This window comes from Theropithecus gelada, chromosome 1 (assembly GCF_003255815.1).
Source record: "Theropithecus gelada isolate Dixy chromosome 1, Tgel_1.0, whole genome shotgun sequence".
Classification (NCBI taxonomy): Eukaryota; Metazoa; Chordata; class Mammalia; order Primates; family Cercopithecidae; genus Theropithecus; species Theropithecus gelada.
In genome coordinates, this window is record NC_037668.1 from 189,314,618 (window position 1) to 189,338,488 (window position 23,871).

The 23,871-nt window shown below is 37.3% G+C and overlaps 1 protein-coding gene across 1 annotated transcript in view; it reads right to left on the minus strand.

Annotated features, from left to right (window-relative positions):
• The window catches only part of PAPPA2 (pappalysin 2), a 301,019-nt gene that overhangs the window by 97,469 nt on the left and 179,679 nt on the right, over positions 1-23,871 (minus strand). The window contains exons 13-14 of the mRNA XM_025354616.1: positions 12,185-12,320; positions 11,740-11,956 (exon numbers count right to left, since the gene is read on the minus strand). Of these exons, the coding sequence (XP_025210401.1) occupies positions 11,740-11,956; positions 12,185-12,320 (353 nt within the window). The remainder of the gene's footprint in view (positions 1-11,739; positions 11,957-12,184; positions 12,321-23,871) is intronic.

Below are 23,871 nucleotides of genomic sequence, written 5' to 3' on the forward strand. Positions count from 1 at the left end.
AAAATAAAGCATGAAGCAGAATGACAGATAATAGAGATGAAATAATGCTATTCCCAAGACCAGACTCAGAGACTGATCACAGCAGGGATGGAATGGCCAAGTACTGAGCTGTGCCCTGGCTTCCTCTCCCTGGACTGGGGCTCAGACGTCCTATAAGCTAGCTCCAGCTCAATTTGTAACCTATAGTATAACCAAGAAGAAACATATTCACACCTGAGTCTCTACATCTCCTAAATGAGACAGCCACTTCCTCCCAGAAATGCTCTGGGGACTATTAAAGACATAAAAGTGAAGTTCTACGGAAAAGTTTCGATTCTTTCTACCACATTCCTCCACTTCTTAACTATAATTCCATGTCTACAGTGAATTCTGCATGAACAATAGAGGTTAACACATAAATCACCTGCATCGGACTTAATGAATAAGGCTATGTCTTCTCTGCCAGCAGATTCACCTTCTTAAGAATAGCTTTCTAAGGCTAAAGACATCTTTTGTGTCACTAGCACACAGTGCCATTGGCAGGGATCTGAGGAGTCTAGGCAGCTGGAGTAAGTCAACCTGAAGATAGGATTAACATGGCATGTTACCCAAATTCATAAACTGCAAAGGGAAAATTTGGGTCATTTGGATGACTAATTGTTGATTTTTCTACCAGGATTATTTATTTTCACAGGCCCTGCTTCAGGGAACAGTAACCTGAAGAACAGAGGCTAACAGAGATGATGAAGGTGACTAAATTAGTATTCATGTCACAAATTTGTAGGTCTCTATCTGTGAGTCTGGGGCATTGCAAGCCAAACCAAATACACATTATTCACTGATTACTCATTTTTGAAAATTACTTGATACTCTTCTTTACATAAGCATGGTTAGCAAAGTAAGGCAGGTATGTTAATTATATGTATATGTTCAGGTTTATGATAAATATACAAGAGCTAGAGGCTGGACTCCAAATGATGTCCATAATAACAGCCTATTGGTAAATGTTTTTAATGCAAAAGGTAAATTCTCGGTTTAAGGATTTTTGCTTTGCATATAGGACCATATAATAACACAATGCGTGAATTCATTATTTTTCCTTGACTCAGATTTTATAAATTTTATAATAATCCACTTCCACTCAATAAATTGTAAATAGATTTTCTCTTCCTCAATTTTCTCAATGATATTTTCCTTTCTCTAGCTTACTATTTTTGTAAGAATGTAGTATATAATACATTTAGTATATCAAATATGTGCTAATTGTTTGTTGTTATTGTTGTCGTTTTGTTTTGTTTTGATTTTTGAGACGGAGTCCTGCTCTGTCACCCAGGCTGGAGTACAGTGGTGCAATCTCAGCTCACCGCAACCTCCATGTCCTGGGTTTAAGCAATTCTCCTGCCTCAGTCTCCCAAGTAGCTGGGATTACCAGTGCCCACTACCACACCAGGCTAATTTAGTATTTTTAGTAGAGATAGGGTTTCACCATGTTGGCCAGGCTGGTCTCAAACTCCTGATCTCAGGTGATCTGCTTGCCTTGGCCTCCCAAGTGCTGGGATTACAGGCGTGAGCCACCACGCCTGGCCAATTGTTTATGTTATCAGTAAGACTTCCAGGGAACAGTAGGCTGTTAATAGTTAGGTTTTTGGGAGGTCAAAACTTATATGCATTTTTTTTACTGTACAGGGTTGGTACTCTTAATTTACATGTTGTTCAAGAGTACAGGCTTACTTTTATTTAAGTAAATAGAAAAATAAAGATTTATGATGAAAAGAAAAAAGAAAAGAAGGAGAAGAGGAAAAAGATCTGAGGATGCCATTGCTCTGTACAATATTTATGTTTTTCTTAAAAAACGATATATCTTCATATAAAACTGAACATCCTCTTAACCATATGATCCAGCAATCACATTCCTTGGTATTTAGTCAAAGACATTTTAAAATTTATGTCTATACAAAAGCCAGCACATGGATATTTATAGCAGCTTTACTCATAAGTGCCAAAACCTGGAAGAAACCAAGATGTCCTTCAATAGGTATATGGATAAATAAACTGTTGTATATTCACACAATGGAATATTATTCAATGATAAAAAGAAATGAGCTATAAAGCTATGAGAAGACATGAAGGAAACTTAAATGCATGTAACGATGTGAAAGAAGCTAATCTGAAAACTGTGTAATTCCATGCACTGTGTAATTCCAACTATATGACATTCTGGAAAAGGCAAAATGATGGAGATGGTAAAAATATTAATGGTTGTGAGAAGTTTGGGACAGCAGGGATGTAGGGTATGTTGGTGAATAGGCAGAACACAGAGGATTTTTAGGGCAGTGATAATGTTGTGCGTGATACTATAATGATGGATACATATCATTACACATTTGCCCAAATACATAGAATGCACAACAAACAATAAGAGTGGATTCTAATGCAAACTATAGATTTGATGTGATTATGACATGTCATTGTAGGTTCATCAGTTTTAACAAATGTCTCACTCTAGTGGGGGATGTTGATAGCAGGAGTGGCTAGGCATGGGTGAGGTCAGTGGATATATGGGAAATCTCTGTAGCTTCCTTTCAATTTTTCTGTGAACCTATAACTGCTCTAAAAGAATAAAGACCTTAAAAATAAAACAACAATGCTCTTTTGAATGGCACAACCACTTAAAAATTTAAATCATTTTAAAAATTAGTTTTATAATTCAATGCATATCGCATTAACCTTTTTCAAGACTGTCTTGCATAAAGTGAAACATATTCACAAACACACACATACACACACACATATATTCATACAGATATATGACCACATTGGTGTATGTGTATGACCACCAATGTGGTCAAATATGTGTATGATCCAGACTGGATCAAAATTGCTAACTCTCAATTATCCATCATTATAAAAATAATCAGAATAAACGTAATCGAAACAGTAACCACAACTTTTTAATTTTTGTATTTTTATATACAGTCATGTGTCACTTAACATTGGGATATGTTCTGAGAAATGTGTCATTAGGTGATTTGATTGTGCAAATATAGAGTGTACTTACACAAACCTATATGATACAGCCTAGTACACACACAGGCTACATGGTGTAGCCTATTGCTCCTAGGCTACAAACCTGTACACATGTTACTGTACCAAATACTGTAGGCAATTGTAACACAATTATAAGTGTTTGTATATTTAAACAAATCTAAACATAGGAAAGGTACAGCAAAACATATTGTATTATAATCTTATGAAATCATCATTATATATACAGTCTTTCACTGAGAAAAATATTGTAATGTGGTACATGACTGTAATCTTATTTTCTAGGAAACACATTAACATTACTGATTAAATTTCATTTTGATGATACTATAAAAATACCAGGTGAGCCATGAAGAAGGTGGCTCTGAAGCAGACTAAAGAATAAGGGGAAAAAATCTGGACAGGTATCATTCATAAAACAGATGTGTTTTTTCCTGGATGAAAGAGAGTTGCGAGGACATTCTCTGGTAGAGAACTGCTTGGATAATCCACCTATCAAGAGCTGGGGAATTTCTATGAAAAGACCTTACTCTTGGAATCACTACTTTTCCTTCATGCTTTTTTCCTACAAGCAAGTTATTTGTGTATCCCTTGTGTCCTAAACTGTCTAGTAAGTTGAAACTACATGGCTATAGCATGTGGCTCTGTCAGGATATGAGACACATGTAGTCAGCTAACTCCAAGGGTACTGCATACATTCGCCTATCTCAGCCTAAACTATTGTGATGGAAATAATCCCTGCCTTCTGAAATCCCTACCCTTGCATAATCTCCTCAACTTGAGTGTGGGTGGGACCAGTGACATGATGCTAATCAATTGAATACAAAGTTGACAAGCTGTAACACTTGTGATTATGTTACAAAAGATTGGAGTTTACTTGCTGAGAGACTCTTTGTCTTGTTGACTTTGAAGAAACAAGCTACCATAGGTGAGCTTCCCAATGGAGTGGACTATGTGGCAGGGAAGTAAGGGTGGCTTCTGTGCAACATCCGGCAAAAAATCTGAAGCCCTCAGTGTGACAGTCTTTTGGAACCAAATACCAACAGCCATGTGAACTTGGAAGTGGACTTTCCCCAGTCAAGTCTTCAAATGAGAACACATTCCTGACACCTCATTATAGCCTTACAGATGACCCAGCTAAGCCTTGCCTAGAATCCTGACCCTCAGAAACTGTAAGATTATAAATAAGCATTGTTATAAGCTGCTATATTTATAGTAGTATTATTACACAACATTAGAAAACTAATACACACATAAGCCAGACTTTCAAAATTATGTTTCTTTTCCTGGATTAGATGTACTTTAATCTCAGAGAGAGTGGAATATGTTTCTTCAGATTTTTTTTTCTTTTCTAAGAAACAAGATTTTTATTTTTTAATTTTTTTTGGTCTGGGCTAGGACCCCAGAGAAGCTGGGTCAAAACTTCTCTTTTTCTATTGACCTCAAATCCTCTGGGTTGTGCCCATAAAATTGCCCTAATCTGAATTAAATATTTCCTACACTTTCCCAAAAGTCCAAAGTATCTTTACAATTTTCCCCTTGGTAACCTACTCCATCAGGTTTCTCCAGCTCGCCTGTATTACTTGGAGCCTGAATTTACAAGTCATCATTTCCTCTAAACCAATATGCCCGTTTATATAAGTAGATGTAAAATACAGCTGTCATTTGATTATTCTAGGGCTAGTTAAACTCTTGTTACCTGAATCAAAATATGGTTTGAGAGAGAGTGGGAGGATTTCTTGAAGAGTAGTAGACATGAGAGTAGATTTCTGAAATAGTTTGCCATTTATATAATAGCTTTCCTTCCTAGAAACAAGTTACTTGGATTCTAGTCTTACTTTTGCTAATCCCAAATAAAGTAAATTTGTGCACTTAAGTCTCAGTTTCCTAAACTGAAAAATTATTCCTGTTCAACTGAGTCACTTAAATGGTTTCTGAACAACAAATAGTTTATCTCTTTCTATACACCAACACACATGAATACACACATGCAAACAAACACACATACATATACACATATAATGAGAGTGAGAACAAGAGAGAGAAGAAAGAACCCTAGTTTCCACATGGATATTTATTTTAAAAAATTAATATCCTATTCAATTTTATACTGGAACACTTGACTTTGATAAGTTACAGTTTAAGGCAAACCTTAGAACCCACTAGGATTTTATATTTATGAGTATCTGTTACTTGTTTTCCATCTCAATCAGAATGTGTATTTATACTGAATAAACTAATAAGGTATTTATACTTTATGTTGGTCTAGGACTTAAGTTCAAAACATTAAAAAAAGAATTTCTAATTAGCTCAAATCTATTCAGAAATTATACTGAAAAATAGTATTCGCTTGTAGTCCCAGCTACTTGGGAGGCTGAGGCAGGAGAACGGTGTGAACCCGGGAAGTGGAGCTTGCAGTGAACCGAGATCGCGCCATTGCACTCTAGCCTGGGTGACAGAGTGATGCTCTGTCTCTAAAAAAAAGAAAAAGAAAAAGAAAAATAGTATTGAAGCCAGGAAAGAACTCCTGTGTGGAACACAAAAGACACAGAGAAAAGGGGTTTCTTCTTGGTTATTTGACAAGACTTTCTCTGCTGGTTTTCAACTTATTGCCTCTCAGTTCCAAATCCACCCTTCATTGCTCTGCTTTATGATACTAGAGCTGGACCATGAAAATATTTCTCTTTACCAGCTAGCATGTCACTTTTTTCTTCAGTAGATGGCACTGGAGAGACATTGCAGGATGAAGAGGCTTGCCTTCATTCCTATGTGCTTTCCTCTCCTTGCTTCTCCAGCCACGTGTGGGACAACCAGTGGTGCTCACCACCTAGTGAGTTTCAAGGATACTCCACATGTCCCAGCAAGTCTTACCAGCATCTTAGCTGGCTTCTCAACAAGTCTCAGTGGCACCCTGTGGATGTCTCCCATCAAGTTTCATTAGTGCCCAGTGGGGAGACTCCCAGAAAGTTCCAGCAGCACCACAGTGACAGCTTTCCAGCAAGTCCCAATTGTGTTCCAGAGCCAGCTTCTTCATGAGCTTTTACGTGCACCCCAGTGAGCATTTACTGACTACCAGCCCCATTCCATTCTGTAGAACCTCCACAACTTCTCTGCCACACAACGTGCCACAGCCCCACCTCTTCCAATGAGATCTGAACCTCAGCTTTGGGTTGGCGGCCTCTTCCATATTTGTTCCTTTCTTGGATACTCTTCTATCACTCCTAAAAGTAATGGTTGCTGCCTTTATCAATCATTCTTTTATTCGTTAGAGTTCTCCCTACCCTTTAGTAGTTAATTCCATTACTGGTTAATAATTACTTTTATGAAACTTCTCTATTTTAATTACTGTGTCCTGATTGGATACCAACTGAGATGGAATGGTACTGGGGTTAATATTAGAAGATAGATTCACAAGGATGGGATTTGGGGACAAGTTTGATTGTGCGTTTGGTCTTGAGTACAATGCTGAGTCCCTTACCATTGGAATATGGGATGCTAGTAATCCACGGCATTCAAGCAGCATCACAATTTCTCAAGCTGCCACGTTTGGTTGATTGTGATGAAGAGCCAACTGAAAAAATGTCTGCTGTATTTGACTGTAGGTGTGCTGCACACCACTGGCCAAGCATGTCACAGCAACAAAAGAGAAGAAATCACACCAGAAACAGCAGAGAAAACCCCTCCTCTGGCATTGTCTCTCTAGCACCCTCTACTGATGATGCGTAACATGATGCCAGTTGGCAAAGGATAAATAGTGATAAAAATCCAGCTCTACTATTACAGTATAGGTGATGAGGCTGGATTTGGAACCAAGAGGAAATGAACAAATTTATTGATAACTAGCACACCTGATTGGCAAAAAATAAAGATGGGGAATACTGTGAAAATTGCCCCAGGTGGTACTCCAACCTGGTGTTAGAAGGTGCTACAAATCTCACATGTATTATTTTCAGTTAATCTCACAAGAATACTATAAGGTAATTTCTCTTTGCTTCCCATTTAGATACCAACAATATAGAAAAATATGAAAATTATTTTCAATACCAAAAACCAAGATTGGCAACCAAAATCTGTAAGGATTTTCTCTTGATTGAAAAATGTATTGGAGTTAAATTGAGAAACAGCATTGGAAACCAAACCATGTATTTTTTATTTCCTGAAAAGGAGAGAATAAGTAATGAATCCATACTAAAGGAAAAAAACAGGTCATTCTTTCTTCATTTCCTGGCCCCTGTAAAGACCAGAAAACTGGGCCCTGTTTTGCATGGGTCAGAGATCTATTCTCCAGCCATTATTCCTACCAGTACTGCCTTTTCTTTACTCATTTCAAGACTTCAGGTTAGGAAGTATAAAAGTCTTAGTGAGCTGGGGTAGGGTGTGGAACCAGTGGCAAAAGCTGTTATATATTGGGAGATAAACGTCCTAAAGGTAAAATGCTACTGAGTCCTAAAGAATCCTAGAAGCTTGAGGATCATGGGATACACTTTTGGAATAAAATCTTGGAGTAGTTGGACATGGCAAAATCTGAGTGTCTTTGTGAACAGTGCAGTGAAGCTATGTGCCTGGGGCTCACTGGCAGCAAAGACAGAGAAAGGTTAAAAATAAAAGAAAGGCAAATATTTATCAAACAAATACAAACAAAAGGAAGGCAAGGATAGAAATTTTAATTCCAGAAAGAGTAGAATACAAAGACACAAGCATTTAAAGGGGTAAAAGGATTGGCAAGATGTATGATCCTAATAAAGATAAAAGGCTCACAAAAAAATTATATATTTAACTATCTAACATAAAATTATGTAAATCAAAAACAGTTTGGAATACAAGGGAAAAATGAAAGAAGCACAATTGCATAAAAGGTTGACACCACATTCTCAACCAGCTAAACAGGGAACTCTATGCAGATTGAAGAAAAAGTGTAAATTCTGTAAAGAGATGAGTAGAGTAGTCAAAAGTCTCAATTATTGTCATCAATCCATGTCCTGGAAATGTTTCTATATCTTTTGAAGATTCAGCACTCAGAGATCTTATGGATATATTATCAGGTAAGTCGCAGAAATTACAATCATTGTTTTTTCATTGTATCCATTGGATTGGAAGAACAAAATTCGATAGGAGAAACCACATGCCCATCAGCAATTCTTGCCTACTGGTAAACTCTTCTATCTTGACCTTGTAAATTTCCAAAGTAGAAAGAGTCCTGTTTGTCTGTAAACGAATTCACTCACTTAGGTATGTTAACATAATGGTGTCTGGATTATATTTCAGACACACTGCAAATCCCATTACGTTAATAAAATAGATGGTTTCCACTTCCCAAAGCCATCAACACAATCCTGGGATGGTTGGAGGTTTGCCTGCTCCTGATACTGTGGCAAGTTGTGCAGAACCTATCCCTAAAGTGGCTAGAGCTGGAAACAATTGGAGGGTAAGAATGAATTGAGCTCTTCTTGAGCACTGGTAGCCAAAATCAGGAAAACTAAAGTTGGTTTTCAAGACTAAGGGGTTCATGATCAGTAGAATAAGCCCAAAGGGTCATAAACTGGGTAGTCATCATAACAGAATGGGAAACAAGACTGAGACAGAACAAAGTTAAGGGAGCCAGGGAATGAAGAATAACCTGTTTCCCTCTCCTCTTTTAGTATGGCTCTATTCTTTAAATGCTTTTTTCTTTCCAGAAAATAAAAAGTGTATGCTTTGATTTCCAATTATATTTCTCAATTTAACCCCAATACATTTGTAATCAGGAGGAAATCCTCCCAGATTCTGGCTGCCAGCCTTGCTTTTTCCTATTGATAAGAGTTTTCGTATTCTTCTGTGTTGTTAGTAGTTAAGTGGGAAGCAAGGAGAAATTACTTTGTCCAAGACAAAGATCATGATGAACATCACTGGAGAGGCAGACTTAGGTTTCCTGGCTTTCATCTGAGATTCTGTGGGCCAATCAGGTTGATTTTAAAGTGTAGTGTTGTAGGAGGGATGGGCCACTGGTCAGTAATGTTTAAATACAAAATGGAAAACACATCTTCTACTGGCAGGCATCTGTCAGCTCTCCCCTGCCCATGTAAGTATCAGTGGAATTCAGGTCATAAGGGGTAAGAAGGAGGTAGCCAGGAATCCCTCTCACTGCCCAGAATTTGAGGGTTTTATATTGTGGTACATCTACATATACAACCGTGATCGATACAGGCTGCAAAAACACTTTGACTCTTTGAGAATACATAGGGATTTGGGTTTCAGATATCTTCACAATTAAAGTATATGAGATTTACTAGGCTCCCTGTATATCAAAATTTACTACATTGCACTGATTTGCTGGCTGACAAGGAAAAGTCAATTTGCATGGCTCCTGTCAGTCACATGTGGTTTGGAAATGCTTATGCATTCCAGATACACAGTGTAAACTGGAGAATCATATCCTATTTCTCCTGGTTTGCATGCATGCATATAAAACTTGTTTTTCCCACAGTGCCACATGAGAAGAAGTAAAGAACTAGCAGCAGTAATTACAATTAATCAACTTCTTTGTTGAAACTTCACAGCTATGATTGTAAGGGGAATTCTTGTTCCTCTTGTCTAGAAAGGCTGTAACTTCTACTTTTTTGTTTTTCTTGTTCAGTTCTGTTCCATGGAGTATTTAGAGATAAAGCTGGCAACTGTCATCCAAAACAGTTTCTCATACCTACTATGTGCTAGGCCCTCTGTAGGTATTCAGAGATACTGAGCAGAATTATCCACTACAGGAAGCTCAGAGTTTAATGAGAAAGAACAACCAGTAAATAAATAGTTACCACCTAATGTGACAGCTGATTTTGCAGAGTTTGCATCATGCAGTATGTCCTATGGGAACAGTGAGGAAGTTTGCCAAAACTTCACAGAAGGTGAATCTTGATGGTAGAGTATGAGTTAAGTAAAGAAGGATTAGAAGGCAGTCAAGAAAGTAGGAAAGGAACATTATGTGCAAAGCTCACCAAGAACACATGTTTCAGGGACCTGAAAGAAATGCTGTATGGCTTAAGGCCAGAGGTAGAGCCAGTAGAGAATATAATTTGAAAATACATGAGAGTGAGAGGCCATAATTCTAATAAATGTTATTTTAATAGTCTACATTCTTGTGTTAATATTTGGAGGCATTTGTTCACTAAGAAAGAAGACTTTAAAGTTGTAGATGAACTAGTTAACCTTATGATATTCAATACCCCTTACTGTTTATCCCTTTCTAACACTTAGAACAATACCTGGCTTATAGTTAATGCTTAGTTAACATAAACTATTATTACTGGCCCCCAGAGATTCATGCCCCTATGCCAACCCCTCCCCTTGGGTATGGACTGACACTTCTAAGGAATAGAATATGCCAGAAGTAATGGACTGTCACTTCCAATATTATGTTATGAAAAGACTGTGGCTTCCTTCTTGGGCATGTGTTCCTCTCATGTGTTCACCGTCTTTGGCTCTCTTTCTGTCCTGGATCACTGGCTGCCATGTCACAAGGACACTCAGATAGTTGTGGAGAGGCCTGCTTGGCAAGGAATTGAGCCACTTCTGTGTGAGCATGCTCACTGCCAACACCTATGAGTGAGCTTGGATGCGGATCTTCTGAGGCCTGATAGTAGCCACGGGAGTGAGCTTGGAAGTGAATTCTCCAGCTCTGCTTGAGGTTTGAGGTAACTACAGCCTTGGCCAACAGCCTGACTACAACCTCATAAGAGATCTTAAGCCAGAGATACCCGGCTGAGCTGTATCCAGATTCCTCAACCACAGAAACTGTGAGATAATGTTTATTGTGTTCAGCCATTGACTTTTGGTATAACTTGCTACACAGCAATAGATAACTAACATACTATACTAGTACTCTCTACTGCCCATCCCTGTGAGGTCTGAGTGTCTGGGATACCTTGAATAAGCTTTGTGGCACCAGAATTTCTTTTTGGTGATGGAGTACTTCTCGGAACCCCAGCTTTTGTCACTAGGATCATAATCACCTAGCAACTAGTAAGTGATCTCACCTCCTTCTCTGAGGAATGAACCCTGTCACCTGTAGTCTCACTCAATTGATTAGACCATGTATAGAATGATTCTAGCTGAAATGCAGAACAGATTGTTGTATTTGGGAGGCTCCTTCCCCTAACATTGGGCACACCAACACTGTGAGTACAATCCCTCCAATAGCTGCTGCTGAGATGCCAGTGAACCTCATAGTCACATCTGTCTAGGCGATGACAATCACAGACATCCACAGAAAGACATATGTAGCTAATGCATTTCCTATTTCCACATATAATTCTAAATGATTATATGACACGCCCTAGCAAGTAATTGTTAAACTTGCTATATACACTGTCCAGGTAGAAATAAGTGGAAAAATATACATTGCTTAGGGAACATTGAGTTTTTGGCAGAGAAGTTTTGGCAGTTTATATAACAATGTTGATTTGAAGTTGGTGGTTTTATATGTAAAAAAGATGTTAAGACCTTGTAAAGACATTAAATATTTACATAAAAATTGTGGTCAGCGAAGGAAAGAAGAACAAAATATAAAACCCAAGTGTGCCTTCCACAGATTATTCTTTCCTTGCTTCCTATGTCTTTTTAGTAGTTCCCAAATTCATTTTTCAGTTAGTGATTGAGCAAACACTCTATACATAACACTATGTAAATGTGAGCCATTCATTACAGCCACAAGAAAAGGAAACAAAAGAAAGAAAGGGAACTTTGTACCTCTGTCCCTGATGATTCTGCCCCTCGTCCTCTGAGATGCAGTTACTGGGAGCCGAAAGACCAATGTGGGAGAATGTCCTTAGAGCCACAGCTGAGATGCCGACCCGTGGGGATGAGAAATTCAGCAGCACTGAGGTGGTATGGTGGAAAAGGATATTCTGGTGATGGGTCACATTGATAATCAGTGGGTTATGCTGGCATGACAGTCCATAGGTTCCTGAAGATAAATGGAGATGAATCATATTTTCAGCCATTGTTAGTAATTGTTAGTACCATGTTTCCATATCTTGTATTCATTTTATCCTCTTAATAGGTGTATGATGCCAAAACCTAGATGTATGATGTAGGCGAGATCCCAGACAACATAAAAGACAGACATCAAGCTGACTTCTGGGTCTAGCGGGTTGTCCTCCAGTGGCCCTAAAGGGGTATTTGTCAGACTCACCAAGAGAGTGGTTGCTTCCACGGACATCGGTCAGGTAGAGAGTCACTGTCGGCTGCCGATGCTCTCCAGGAACTAGGCCATCAGTTGTCAAAAAAATAAAAATTGCTCTGGCCACTCCTGGTCTATTGAAACACACCTAAGCATAAGCACATTTACGTATGAGTCATTATTTTCACTGAGCTATCAAGACATGTGCCATACCATTTTTATTCTTCTTGGAGAGCTCACCATTTATAAAGTAAGAGCTTCCTTTTTTTTTCACAAATGGTAAAAATTTGGAGTAGACACAGAAAGGTATTCAAGGTTGTATCAAACATCAAGATCACATGGAAAAATAATTTTCAGATGCTGAACATCTTATCTTTTTCTGAGACTGATACCTCAACTGTTTTTTTTTTACTTGAACCTGTCTTTCTTTAAATTTCTCAAAAGAATCATTTAAAGAAACCATTGCCAGAGACAATAAAATCACTGCATAGCCAGTGCCATAAGTACCTCCTTATTGCCAAAGTGAAAGCAGTAGAGAATCATCAAACTAGCATCTTGCTCTAAACTGTTCCAAGTTCTGAACTGCCATGTCTAGTTATCTTTCCTCATCTTCCTATCTCTCCCCCAAATTTGTATCAGAACCTCTCACATAGCTTGTGAACTCTGACATGGTAGAGATGCTGTTGCAGAGTCTCTTGCTTCTGAAATTAGAATCTGCCCAACCGTTTATCCTTATGCATCTTCTGGGTGCACCAAGCATGTATACCCAGTCCCTGGCCAGGAAAATGAGCCAACAATGGGACACAGGAAAATTCATGTATTAATCAGGTATGTCCCTAGATGGTTAGGGTGATTAACACTAAAACAGGCTTTCAGAGTGAGCTATGGAAGTGTTGTCCTTAGAAATCCTTTGATAGAAAAAGAAAAACATCTTAGAGATGTTGGATGATGAAGAGCAGATTCTTGCTACTGCTGAGAGTCTAGTGTTCATCTTCCACACCGGACTTATTTGATACGGTAATTCTACTTTCATTTTATTTCCCATAGCTGAATATTTCTCTTAATTTCCATTGAGAATAAATCCCAACTGTCCCTGGTGTTATATGGGTGTTGTACGATCAGAATCTGGAACTGAACCTTACAAAGTTCTACGTGCCTTTCTCTGGCTTTTTATCGGGTTCTAAGAGTGATGAAGCTCCAGGAAAATTGTTCCCAGTGTAAAAGCAGGGTGCAACATCTAATGACAGGGCCTTCCTCTAAAAGTGGGGAGCAGGAGAGTAAAACATGTTTTTCATTTTAACAAGAATTCTTTCTTGTCCACAGACTGATTTTTCCTGAGCTTTGGCAGTGTGTTTACAGTGTTCATTTGCACTGCTGGCTTAATTAGGATTATTTTATGATTTTCAGTGGTCAAAGCAGCACAGCTCTCCCTTCTTTCTCTCCTTCTTTGAGGGAAAGACCAGCTACACACTCTCTTTTCACAGTGTCTTTTCCCCCCTTTTTATTTCTCCTCTTTGAAGTAACAAATATTTCTTCATAACTTAAGAAACATCCAGGCCCAAGGTTATGCTTGCCATATGAAGTCCTTTGTCCCTGTCTGGATGAGGGCTAGACATGAAACACACCCTAAGGTAACCAAGAGCCCAACTCAAAGCCCTCAGCTCCAACAGCAAATGACATCAAAGCTCCCTGGGAATTCCCACAACCTCTTCCTTTTCATACACCACAAAAGAGACCTGAGTACTGGAAGAAAGTTCTGTGTCATTTTCTGAGCCAGGAACAGAATCCAAACAAGTACCCGGTGACTTCACCCCATTAGGTCTCAGGCATGAAGAGTAGGGTGGTTTCAACAAGGAGGAAGCCCAGCCTTCCCACCTTCTGTTGGATCCCAAAATAGATCTCACCCGCCTGAAACTAGTTAATAAAGGTAGGTCTTATGGTGTGAGTTTCTACATTTTGAAGGTCCTGCCTAAATCTCCAACCTATTTTTCATCTCCTAGCAATATGCCTCCTTGTTCCATGGGTCTTTGAATATAAAATCACTTTGCCTGTTCCTGGTGGCAGTGTCTCTGTGCCATGATTTGTGGGAAGAAGCTATGCCAGGAGTTCCAGGCCATGGCTTAAGTAGGAAAACCCCAGGTGAGGCTTACAAAGGAGACACGGGCAGAGAGGAGTCTTAGGCTACACAAAGCAAACAGAGACAAGTGTTTGATCAAGTTATGGAATGCTGAGTCTTGGGCATTTCCTTTCACAGGGACACAGAAAGGTAGCCAAGTGTCGTTCACTCGGACCCCATGTACGTTCACAACAGCAACTAGCACAAGAAAGTGTGAACTCTCATACAGCTACTGGATCTTCAAAAATAGAAACCAGCATGAATCTGCATATACATGTATAATAAATTCAAGCAGAGGCAAAAGGAACCAAGTAAATTCACAGTCCTAGAGAGAGAGTAAGCCAGGCAGAAACCCTGGGTTCAATTCTTGGATTGATCTTTATTTGCTGGTTAATCTGAGCAATATATCTCTCTTCTCTGAGCCTAGGGTTTCTCTTTTCTGCAACTAAGAAATAGAGATGTTAGTGATAGCTTGACTATGAATATTAAATGAAATCAGGTAAAAATACATAGAATGGTGACTATTATTTAGTAAGAATTCAATGTTCAATAACTTGTATTTCAAAAAAGAAAATTAGCCTATTTACAATGTAGGAAAAAGGTGAAAAAAAAATTTTAATTAAACATACATTTGTATGTTTAATATATAGGGAATTGTGATTTTCTGAAATGTATAGCCTAAAATATTTCATATATGCTATTTTCAAGTGATACTTGTAGAAATGTGAATTGGTATTCCAAGATCTAATTCCATGGAAATGATCAGTATTGTAGGCCCTTGGTATAGAATATATCTCTACTTTATAAATTGAGTCTATGAAAAATAAAATTATACCTTAAAAATACATATATAACTTTTCTTACAGGTTTTTCAGAAATTTATTTTAAAATGTATTTGTTAAAAATCTATTTTTACTGTACATAGAGACACAGAAACTTCTAGAATTGGCACTATAAATAGAAATCTAAAAGTGTATTCATTATTATATTCATAAATATATTTTTTAAGTTGCTCTTTCCAAAACCAAGTAACAAATATGTATATGTGACTTTAATTTAAATATAAATATATTTACATATAAGATATTTATTTAGAAATATATAAATATATATTTTAACATATATAAAAATATATAAATACATATATATATTTACATATACATTTGTGACTTGGCTGTGGAAAGAGCAATCTTAAAAATACATTTAAATGAGTAATACATACATATATAGAATACATTTTATATGGAAATATAAGGAATTGTACAACAGAAATACATTTTATATATATATAAAGAGAGTCCAGACTATTTTTACTTTATTAGAGACAAATAATGAATTTTATGCTCCTAGACATGAAAGACAAGCAGAAACATCAGGAAGACACTTTGACAGTAGGAAGCTCTGCTGTACGCCTGTGTCACCTTTGCCACTGCAAGTATGACACTCCTCTGATCACTCTAAATGCATGTTTGTGAACAGCTGTCCTCTTCATGACAAAGCTCTCCTGAAAGACCTCTCAGGGGCTACTCAGATCTGAGATGTGCATCACTGATGCCCCATAAGAAAAAAATCAAAGTGCTAGAAAGTCAAAAGAATTATTACCTATATCTAACATTTTATTATTTGTTTTAACAAAGAGATTAAATTCATAGATTACATGTACAATGGAAAATTAATTTAAGCATGTCTCTTACAAGGAAGAAAAACTTTAGCTAGGTATCAGGTAGGAGACAAGTCCTGTTAGAAAAGCAAGTGATTCTCAGGTCTGAGAACTGGTATCATGATAGAGGGATTGCTAGTAAAATTAGCTCAGTAAATTCATTACAAAATATTTTGAAACAAAGAGAACATGTACAAAGGATAGATTGATTGATTGATTGATAGATGATAGATAGATAGATAGATAGATAGATAGATAGATAGATAGATTCTGAGAGATGGGGAAAGCCAGTCTCACACACTCAGTTGATTTTTCATCCAAAGGCTGCATGTTAACTACACAATCTAACCATTGGTCACCGGTGAGGGGTAAGATCGAAAGAAAGTGTCTCTGATGCAGAACTGCTTGGGCTTAAGAAATCCCCCTTCAATCTGCCTGCTGGGCGCAGACACATTCAATATGCTCCCAAGCCAAGCATTTCAACTTCCAGGTCATCCTTCGTGGTGCTCACTGGATAGCAGATCCTGAAACTACACCACAAACTTGAAAAGAATCTTCTCTGAGGTTTTAAAATGCTTTTGGTTACTGGGTTGTTGTTTTTTTTCTGTGCCTTTTCATTTTCACTCATCTATGGCACTTCCTGATTCCACAGGGAAACGGAAGACCTTAGACCAGGAGAAAGTAGGCAGGTATCACCTTCTGTTTGTATAGCACTTCACAGTTTGTCAAGCCTGATTATAGGCTCTGCTGGTGGGTCCATTGCACTCATTGTGATTTTACTCCTTTTTGATATTTTTGAACAACAGTAGCCTCAAGATATAAAGGATATGTTATACAAGAGGAAACTAGGATTATGAAAGCTTAAGTGACTTTCCCTAGGTAAATGCTAGAGAGGAAGGAACTTGGTTTTTCCCACTTTAAGCTCTATATTCTGTTGACTGAACCAATGTTCTTAGTTTGGGGTAAGCAGGAAACCATAGATTAGAAAACTTACTGATGTTTGTGCCTTTACCCCCCGCCAGAAATAAAGTCACATAATCTCTTAGTCATAAAAGCTTTACACAATTTTAAGAGTGCTGAGAGACACTTTTAAAAGCCATTCATGGTCCAATTAGAGGTTGAAAGAAATCAGATTAAGAATGTTTGCACTGTTGATTTTTTTTTTAGGTGAAGAATTATCAAATATTGACATAATACTTTTTTTATAGGTGAAGAATTATCAAATATTGGCAATTTCTTCTGGTTCAATCTAATACTATTGCTATCTGTGTGGACTTCTGAAATTTTGTCAAGGAAGAGTTTAACAATCAAAGTTTCAAGGGATCATACCTGAAATCCAAATCTACAAATGTAGATGTAATCTACAAGGGATTGTACCTGAAATCTAACTCTACAAATGTACAATGTAAAATTAATTTAAGCATGTCTCTTACAAGGATGGATGAATGGGGGTATAAGGCAATGAGCTTCCATGGTTATCTACATGATTGGGGATGTGGGTCAAAATGGGTAGGTGTGGTTGGAGCCTGTTTTTACTTTCTTCTGATGTTTCAGCCCTGCCTACCTTGGTATGGCCAAAACCCAGCTGATTTCCTGTGTTATTCTTTTGGGAGGCCGAGACGGGCGGATCACGAGGTCAGGAGATCGAGACCATCCTGGCGAACATGGTGAAACCCCGTCTCTACTAAAAAATACAAAAAACTAGCCGGGCGAGTGGCGGGCGCCTGTAGTCCCAGCTACTCGGGAGGCTGAGGCAGGAGAATGGCGTAAAACCCGGGAGGCGGAGCTTGCAGTGAGCTGAGATCCGGCCACTGCACTCCAGCCTGGGTGACAGAGCGAGACTCCGTCTCAAACAAAAAAAAAAAAAAAAAAAAGAGAGGCTACAAACGCATCATGAGTTTGTGTGTGTGTGTGTGTGTTTACAGAAGGGTGAGATCAACCCATAATATTTTGAAATGAAGGGGGAACCACTATAATCCCACCCCAACTAGGGGTAGACATTCAAAAATGTATGATTTGTAAAGTCCATGGAAGGGGGTTAGATCAGAATCAGATGGCTGGCTCAATTCTTTCTGAGAGCATGTCCTCAAACTGTGATTTTAGACATCAAGGCTAAGTCTGCAGAGATTCTGTGTTAGAAGAGCTTATAGAACTTGGAAGGAGTGTCAGAAAGAGACAAAATCAAATTTGTATTGAGTACTGTGATGTGTCATCTGCATCCCCTTTTTTATGACTCTGGCATTTAGCTCATTGGAAAGAATCTTTCCAGAAACTGCCCTCAGACGGGGGGAAACCTCCCTATACAAGGCCATGCCATTTTCCTGGAGTGGGTGGTGGAGTGGACAGGCAATGTCCAATGACCTTTTGGTTGGGGTGAGTGGTATACAGAGTGGGACAACTCTGAAGGGCCATCCCAGCTCTCTGTGGGATGCCGACACCTGCGGGGGGCTGTTTCAGTTCCCCTCCTTCCTCTGTCCAGTGCTGGTTCTTTCACTCCTTCACAGATGCTGCTCTGAGTCAGATTCTCAATAAACTATCTGCTGGCAAATCCTCCTCTCAAAGAGTCTGAATCCTGGGGAAACCCCATTTAAGACAAAGCCTGAAATTGAGAAAAGGTGTTATGGAACATAGCTGGAGAGGATTCTTTTGGGAACAAGAATGCATAAACGAAGAAAGGCATGAGAGCATTCCTCAGCTGGGTAGGATTCTATCCTGGATAAAAAAGCATTGCTATCCCAATTATTCATAAGTCTGTGAAGTTGCCATGTCTGGGACTGGAAAAAGCTTTCATGTAAAAATCAGTAAAAAGATTAGTAACAATGAAACAGGAAGGAAGGAAATGAGTGCTTTACCCTCAGAATAAACTATTCACCCACTGAGAAATGGAGCTTCTCTGTCAGTGCACTCAGTTAGTTTTTGATGGAAATGAGAATCACATACACACAGTCATCTGCGCTTTTGCAGGATTCCCACAAAATGCAGGGATCCACATAGGTTCATTTTCCAAACAACAGAAGATTTTCTTTTGAAGCACAAGACCATTTTAGAAATTTCAGTCATGGATATAGCAATAATTTAAATGCACCTTAGACAATTTTCTGCCTCCTTAAGCAGAGAATCCTGAAATTCAGCAGTCCCTAACCTTTTTAGCTCAAGGGACCTGTTTTATGGAAGACAATTATTTCCACAGATGGAGATGGAGGGAATGGAGGAGGATGGTTTCAGGATGAAACTGTTCCATCTCAGATCATCAGGCATCAGATTCTCATAAGGAGCCCACAACCCAGATCCCTCACACGTGCAGCTCACAATAAGGTGTGCTCTCCTAGGAGCATCTAATACAACTGATCTGACAAGAGGTGGAGCTCAGAGGGGGCAATATTCTTTCACCCAATTCTCACCTCTTTCCGTGTGGCCACGTTCCCAACAGGCCATGGAGCAGTACTGCTCCATGGCCTGAGGGTTGGGAATCCCTGCTGTACTTAATGAATTTTCACTTGATGAATTGGAGACAATTTCAAACCATTTTGAACATCAATTATCTTACTAAATGCTAAGATAACAGTCCTCTGAAGCAGTGCTCCTCAAACTTTAATATGCATACAAATCACCTGAGGATCTTGTGAAAATGCAGATTATGAGTTCCTAGAGCTGAGATCCTGCATTTCTGACTAGTTTTCTGGTGATGCCAATGTTTCTTCATGCCAACCACATTTTGAGTAACAAGGCTTTAAAGTTATTTAATAGAGATAATTATCTTTGCCTTTAGCACTTAGTAGTCTAAGATTGTAATACTTTCATTCATCATATTTGCTTATTATCTTCTTTTATAAACTCACCATCAAGCTTAAACTTAAATGCAGATACAAAAGAAATCATCTAATCCAAACGCATCATTTGAAACAAATTTGAATAGAAAACTGATGCCCAGAGAGGTAATATGATTTTTATAAGGTCACTTAACTGGTTAATGGTAAAAACAAGGCTTATATTACTGGTCTTCTGAGTGTATCTTTTCTCCCAGTTTCTAAATCCCCTACTAATTTGTTGCTCCTTTTCTAAAACAGACTGAAAATTCAGATAACAAATATTCTTAGAATTCAATGTAAACAGCTCTAACAAAGGGTCTTGTCAACTTTCCTATGAGCACAGTCAAATAATCCAAAGTAGTAATTGGACTTGGTGCCATCATGGGCTTTTTCTTATTTTGCTAAATTATGATATCTGGACAGTTTCCTGGATGGCTGAAGTCATCTAGGAATAACTGATTAGCATCTGACTAATTAAATTTTTAAAATTATAAACTATTTTGCCAGATTTAGCCAAAACAAACCAAAACACACGATGGGCACTTGAATTTGACCATCTGATAAGCAATGAGGTTTAAATATGCCCAAATATTGCATGGAGATAACTATACTAAAAAAAAATTTCACTGTTTATCTAAAGTTTAAATTTAAATGGTTGCTCTATTTTTTTCTGCAACCCAAAGTTGAAAAGATATAAGAATGTACAATAAACTTGATTGTGGTAATCATTTCACAATGTGTGTGTGTCTGTGTGTGAAAATATCACATTGTGCAGGGCGTGGTGGCTCACGTCTGTAATTCCAGCACTTTAGGAGGCTGAGGTGGGCAGATCATTTGAGGTCAGAAGTTCGAGACCAGTCTGGCCAACATGGTGAAACCCCGTCTCTACTAAAAATACAAACAAACAAAAAAATTAGCTGGGCATGGTGGTGCACACCTGTAATCCCAGCTACTCGGGAGACTGAGAAAAGAGAACCGCTTTTCTCTTTTTTTGAACCCAGGAGATGGGGGTTGCAGTGAGCCAACATTACACCACTGCACTCCAACCTGGGCAACAAAGTGGTACATTTACAGTGTACAATGTGTGTGTGTGTGTGGGGGGGGGGGGTTTGGTCAGTTATAAGAAAATAAAAAATGAAACACATCAATTTAAAAAAATCACAATTAGGAAAACAAAAATGAAGACAGAAAAGGAAGAAGTATAAAGAACACAAATTTAAAAAGGAAAAGAGCAATAGAGAAAAGGATCTTGTGGATGTTTATGTATAAAAACAAAAATAGAGATAAAATTGGTAAAAGTGGTAGACACTTTTTGGCCAGTGAATGATACAGAGCACATATTTTCACCTTGGACTGGCCCTTAATTCCTGAATAAATAAAGACTCACTATTTAAGTGCTTCCTAATAAAATGTAGGGCCAAGAGAAGGAGAAAAAAAAAATCTCTAATAAAGACACAGTTGGCACAATAAAAAGTTATTATGCCTTGAAAAATAAGTGCTAGAAACAAACAAACAAAATGCTATTAAAAATCTAAGGTTTTAAAAGGAAATTATAAGAGCATTACAAAATACTTAGGACTGAATGATAATAATAGCTTTATATGTCAAAATTTATGAGGCACAATTAAAGCAATACTTAGAGGGAAAAATTATGGAACACCAAAAACAAATCAGCCAAACATTTCAACACAAAAACCTAGAAAAAGAACATCAGTGTAAATCCAGACAAACAAAAAGCAAGGAAATAAAGAAGATAAGAGTAGAAATCAGTGAAATACAAAAAAACGAGAACAAAAAGAGAGATGAACGAAAGTAAAAGTTATACTTTGAAGACACTGATAAGCCAGACTAAACTCCATGCATATGTAATCAAGAAAAAGAAAAAGGGAAAAAGAAGGTTCAAAAATATACACAAGAAAGGATGTAGCGACTACAGCTAAAAGAGTTGAAATATAATAAAAACACATTATGAACAAATATCAGCACTAAATTTGCATATGTGGAAGAAATTAATAAATTTCTGGAAATAACAAAAAATTCAAAATTGGAAACAAATAGAAAAAATAAGACATTAGTAAAAATCAAAGAAACTTAAGTGACAGTCATAAGTATTCTCTCAGGTAAGCCCCACACCAGTTGATTTTACAGGTAGGCGCTGCCAAATTTTGAAGAAACAGATCATCCTTATTTTATACAAATGGTTCCAGAAAATAAAAAAAGAAAATTGTACAACCAATTCTATGAGGCTTCTATAATTGGAATATTCAAAAAACAAATATATAAAATAATTCTACATGCAAAAGTCAAAAATAAAAGATTACCCAATAAAATCCAACAATATGTTTAAAATATACAATAAGCATGTAGTTTTGCTTCACAAAGGCAAAAATGATTTGGCAGCTAAAAAAAAAAATCTGCCAAGGCTATTTAACATAATGATGAATCAAAGGAGAAAAATCACAGGATCATATCAATTAATACAAATCAAGGGGTTAAGTTCAGACCGTATGTTTTTCAAGAGGCAGAAAAAATGACTTAAGGCTTCTTCTAAAATTTCAAATCTTTTTATTTTTGAAATTGGCTGGTTTTATTATTTTTTCTCAACAAGGAGTATAGGTTGCAAGTCCCTGAATTTTGTGTGTGTGTGTGTGTGTGTGTTTAATAATGACTTCTTGGCCGGGCACAGTGGCACACAAATAACGAGTAAGTGTTCATGAATAACGAATAGCTAATTCAAGTTTGAATTTGTTTGCTTTTGCTTCTCTAGCTCTTTTAATTGTGATGTTAGGGTGTCGATCTTAGATCTTTCCTGCTTTCTCTTGTGGGCATTTAGTGCTATAAATTTCTCTCTACACACGGCTTTAAATGTGTCCCAGAAATTCTGGTACGTTGTGTCTTCATTCTCATTGGTTTCAAAATTAATTCAGTTTTGAAAAAGACGTGTAAGAAAGTGGGAGAGAGGACATGTCCTGCTAGCTATGTTCATATGGTTAAAGCTACAGTAATGAAAACAGTGTATTGCTGGTAAAAGAAACAGGTGAAAAGACCAATGGAATATAAAAGAGAGTTAAAAATTAGAATCACGTAATGTCTAGAACTTGGTGTGTAATCAACACAGGACTCTACAATCACTAGGACAAGGGTGGATGCTTTAACAGATGATACTAGAAAAATTGGATTATACATGTATTTAAAAGTAGATCCCTATCTTATTCTATATACAAAAACAAATGTTGAATATATTAAAGGCTAAAGTTTGACAGGCAAAAGCATAAAACCAATTTAAAAATGAAAAGGCATCTTTGCAATCTTAGCAAAAACTAATAATTAAAGCGACAAAAAAAACCCCTAAATGCCTGATAATTACTGCGTAAAGGATGCTATACCCTACCAATAATCAGAAAAATAAAAAATATAACAAAAGTAAGATATCACCTTTTTTCCCATCATCTTAATTAAATTTAGATAATTGGGTAATATTGGGTTTGGGCAAGGATACGTGGAAATGATGTACTAGTCTCATTGTCTTTAAACTACTATGTTTAAGGTTAAGTACATGTTTGGGCATATTTCTGAACTTCCCTGTTCTATTGATCTGTTTATTTATGTTCTAGCACCTTGATGTGTTAATGACTATAATTTTAGGATGTATTTTAATATTTTGATAAGGCCAGGCCTCCATTAGTCATCTTTTTCAGAATCTCCACAAAAAAATTAAAAAAAAAAAACAACATTAAAATCAACTGATTAAAATCAACTCTGTAATTCTTTTAAAAATCTTGTTAGGATTGTACTGGGATTATGGGAAATTTAAAATTTAGGGAGAATCAGCATTCATATGATACTGAGTCTTTCTATACAGGACCAGTTTGTGCCTCTTCGTTTATTCAAGCCCTCATGTTATCTCTCAGTAGCATTTCTTCATATAGATCTTTCAAATTTATTTTTAGTTTTATTTCTAATTATTTTACCATTTTTATTGCTATTGAGATATTTTCATTTTTACTGGTGATTGTTTAAATTAGTCAGCATATTTATTTTCACCTTAATTTTGTATTAAACTGTGATACCAAGTGAAATAATTTTCAGGTTGTTCTCTTTTCAATGCTAACTA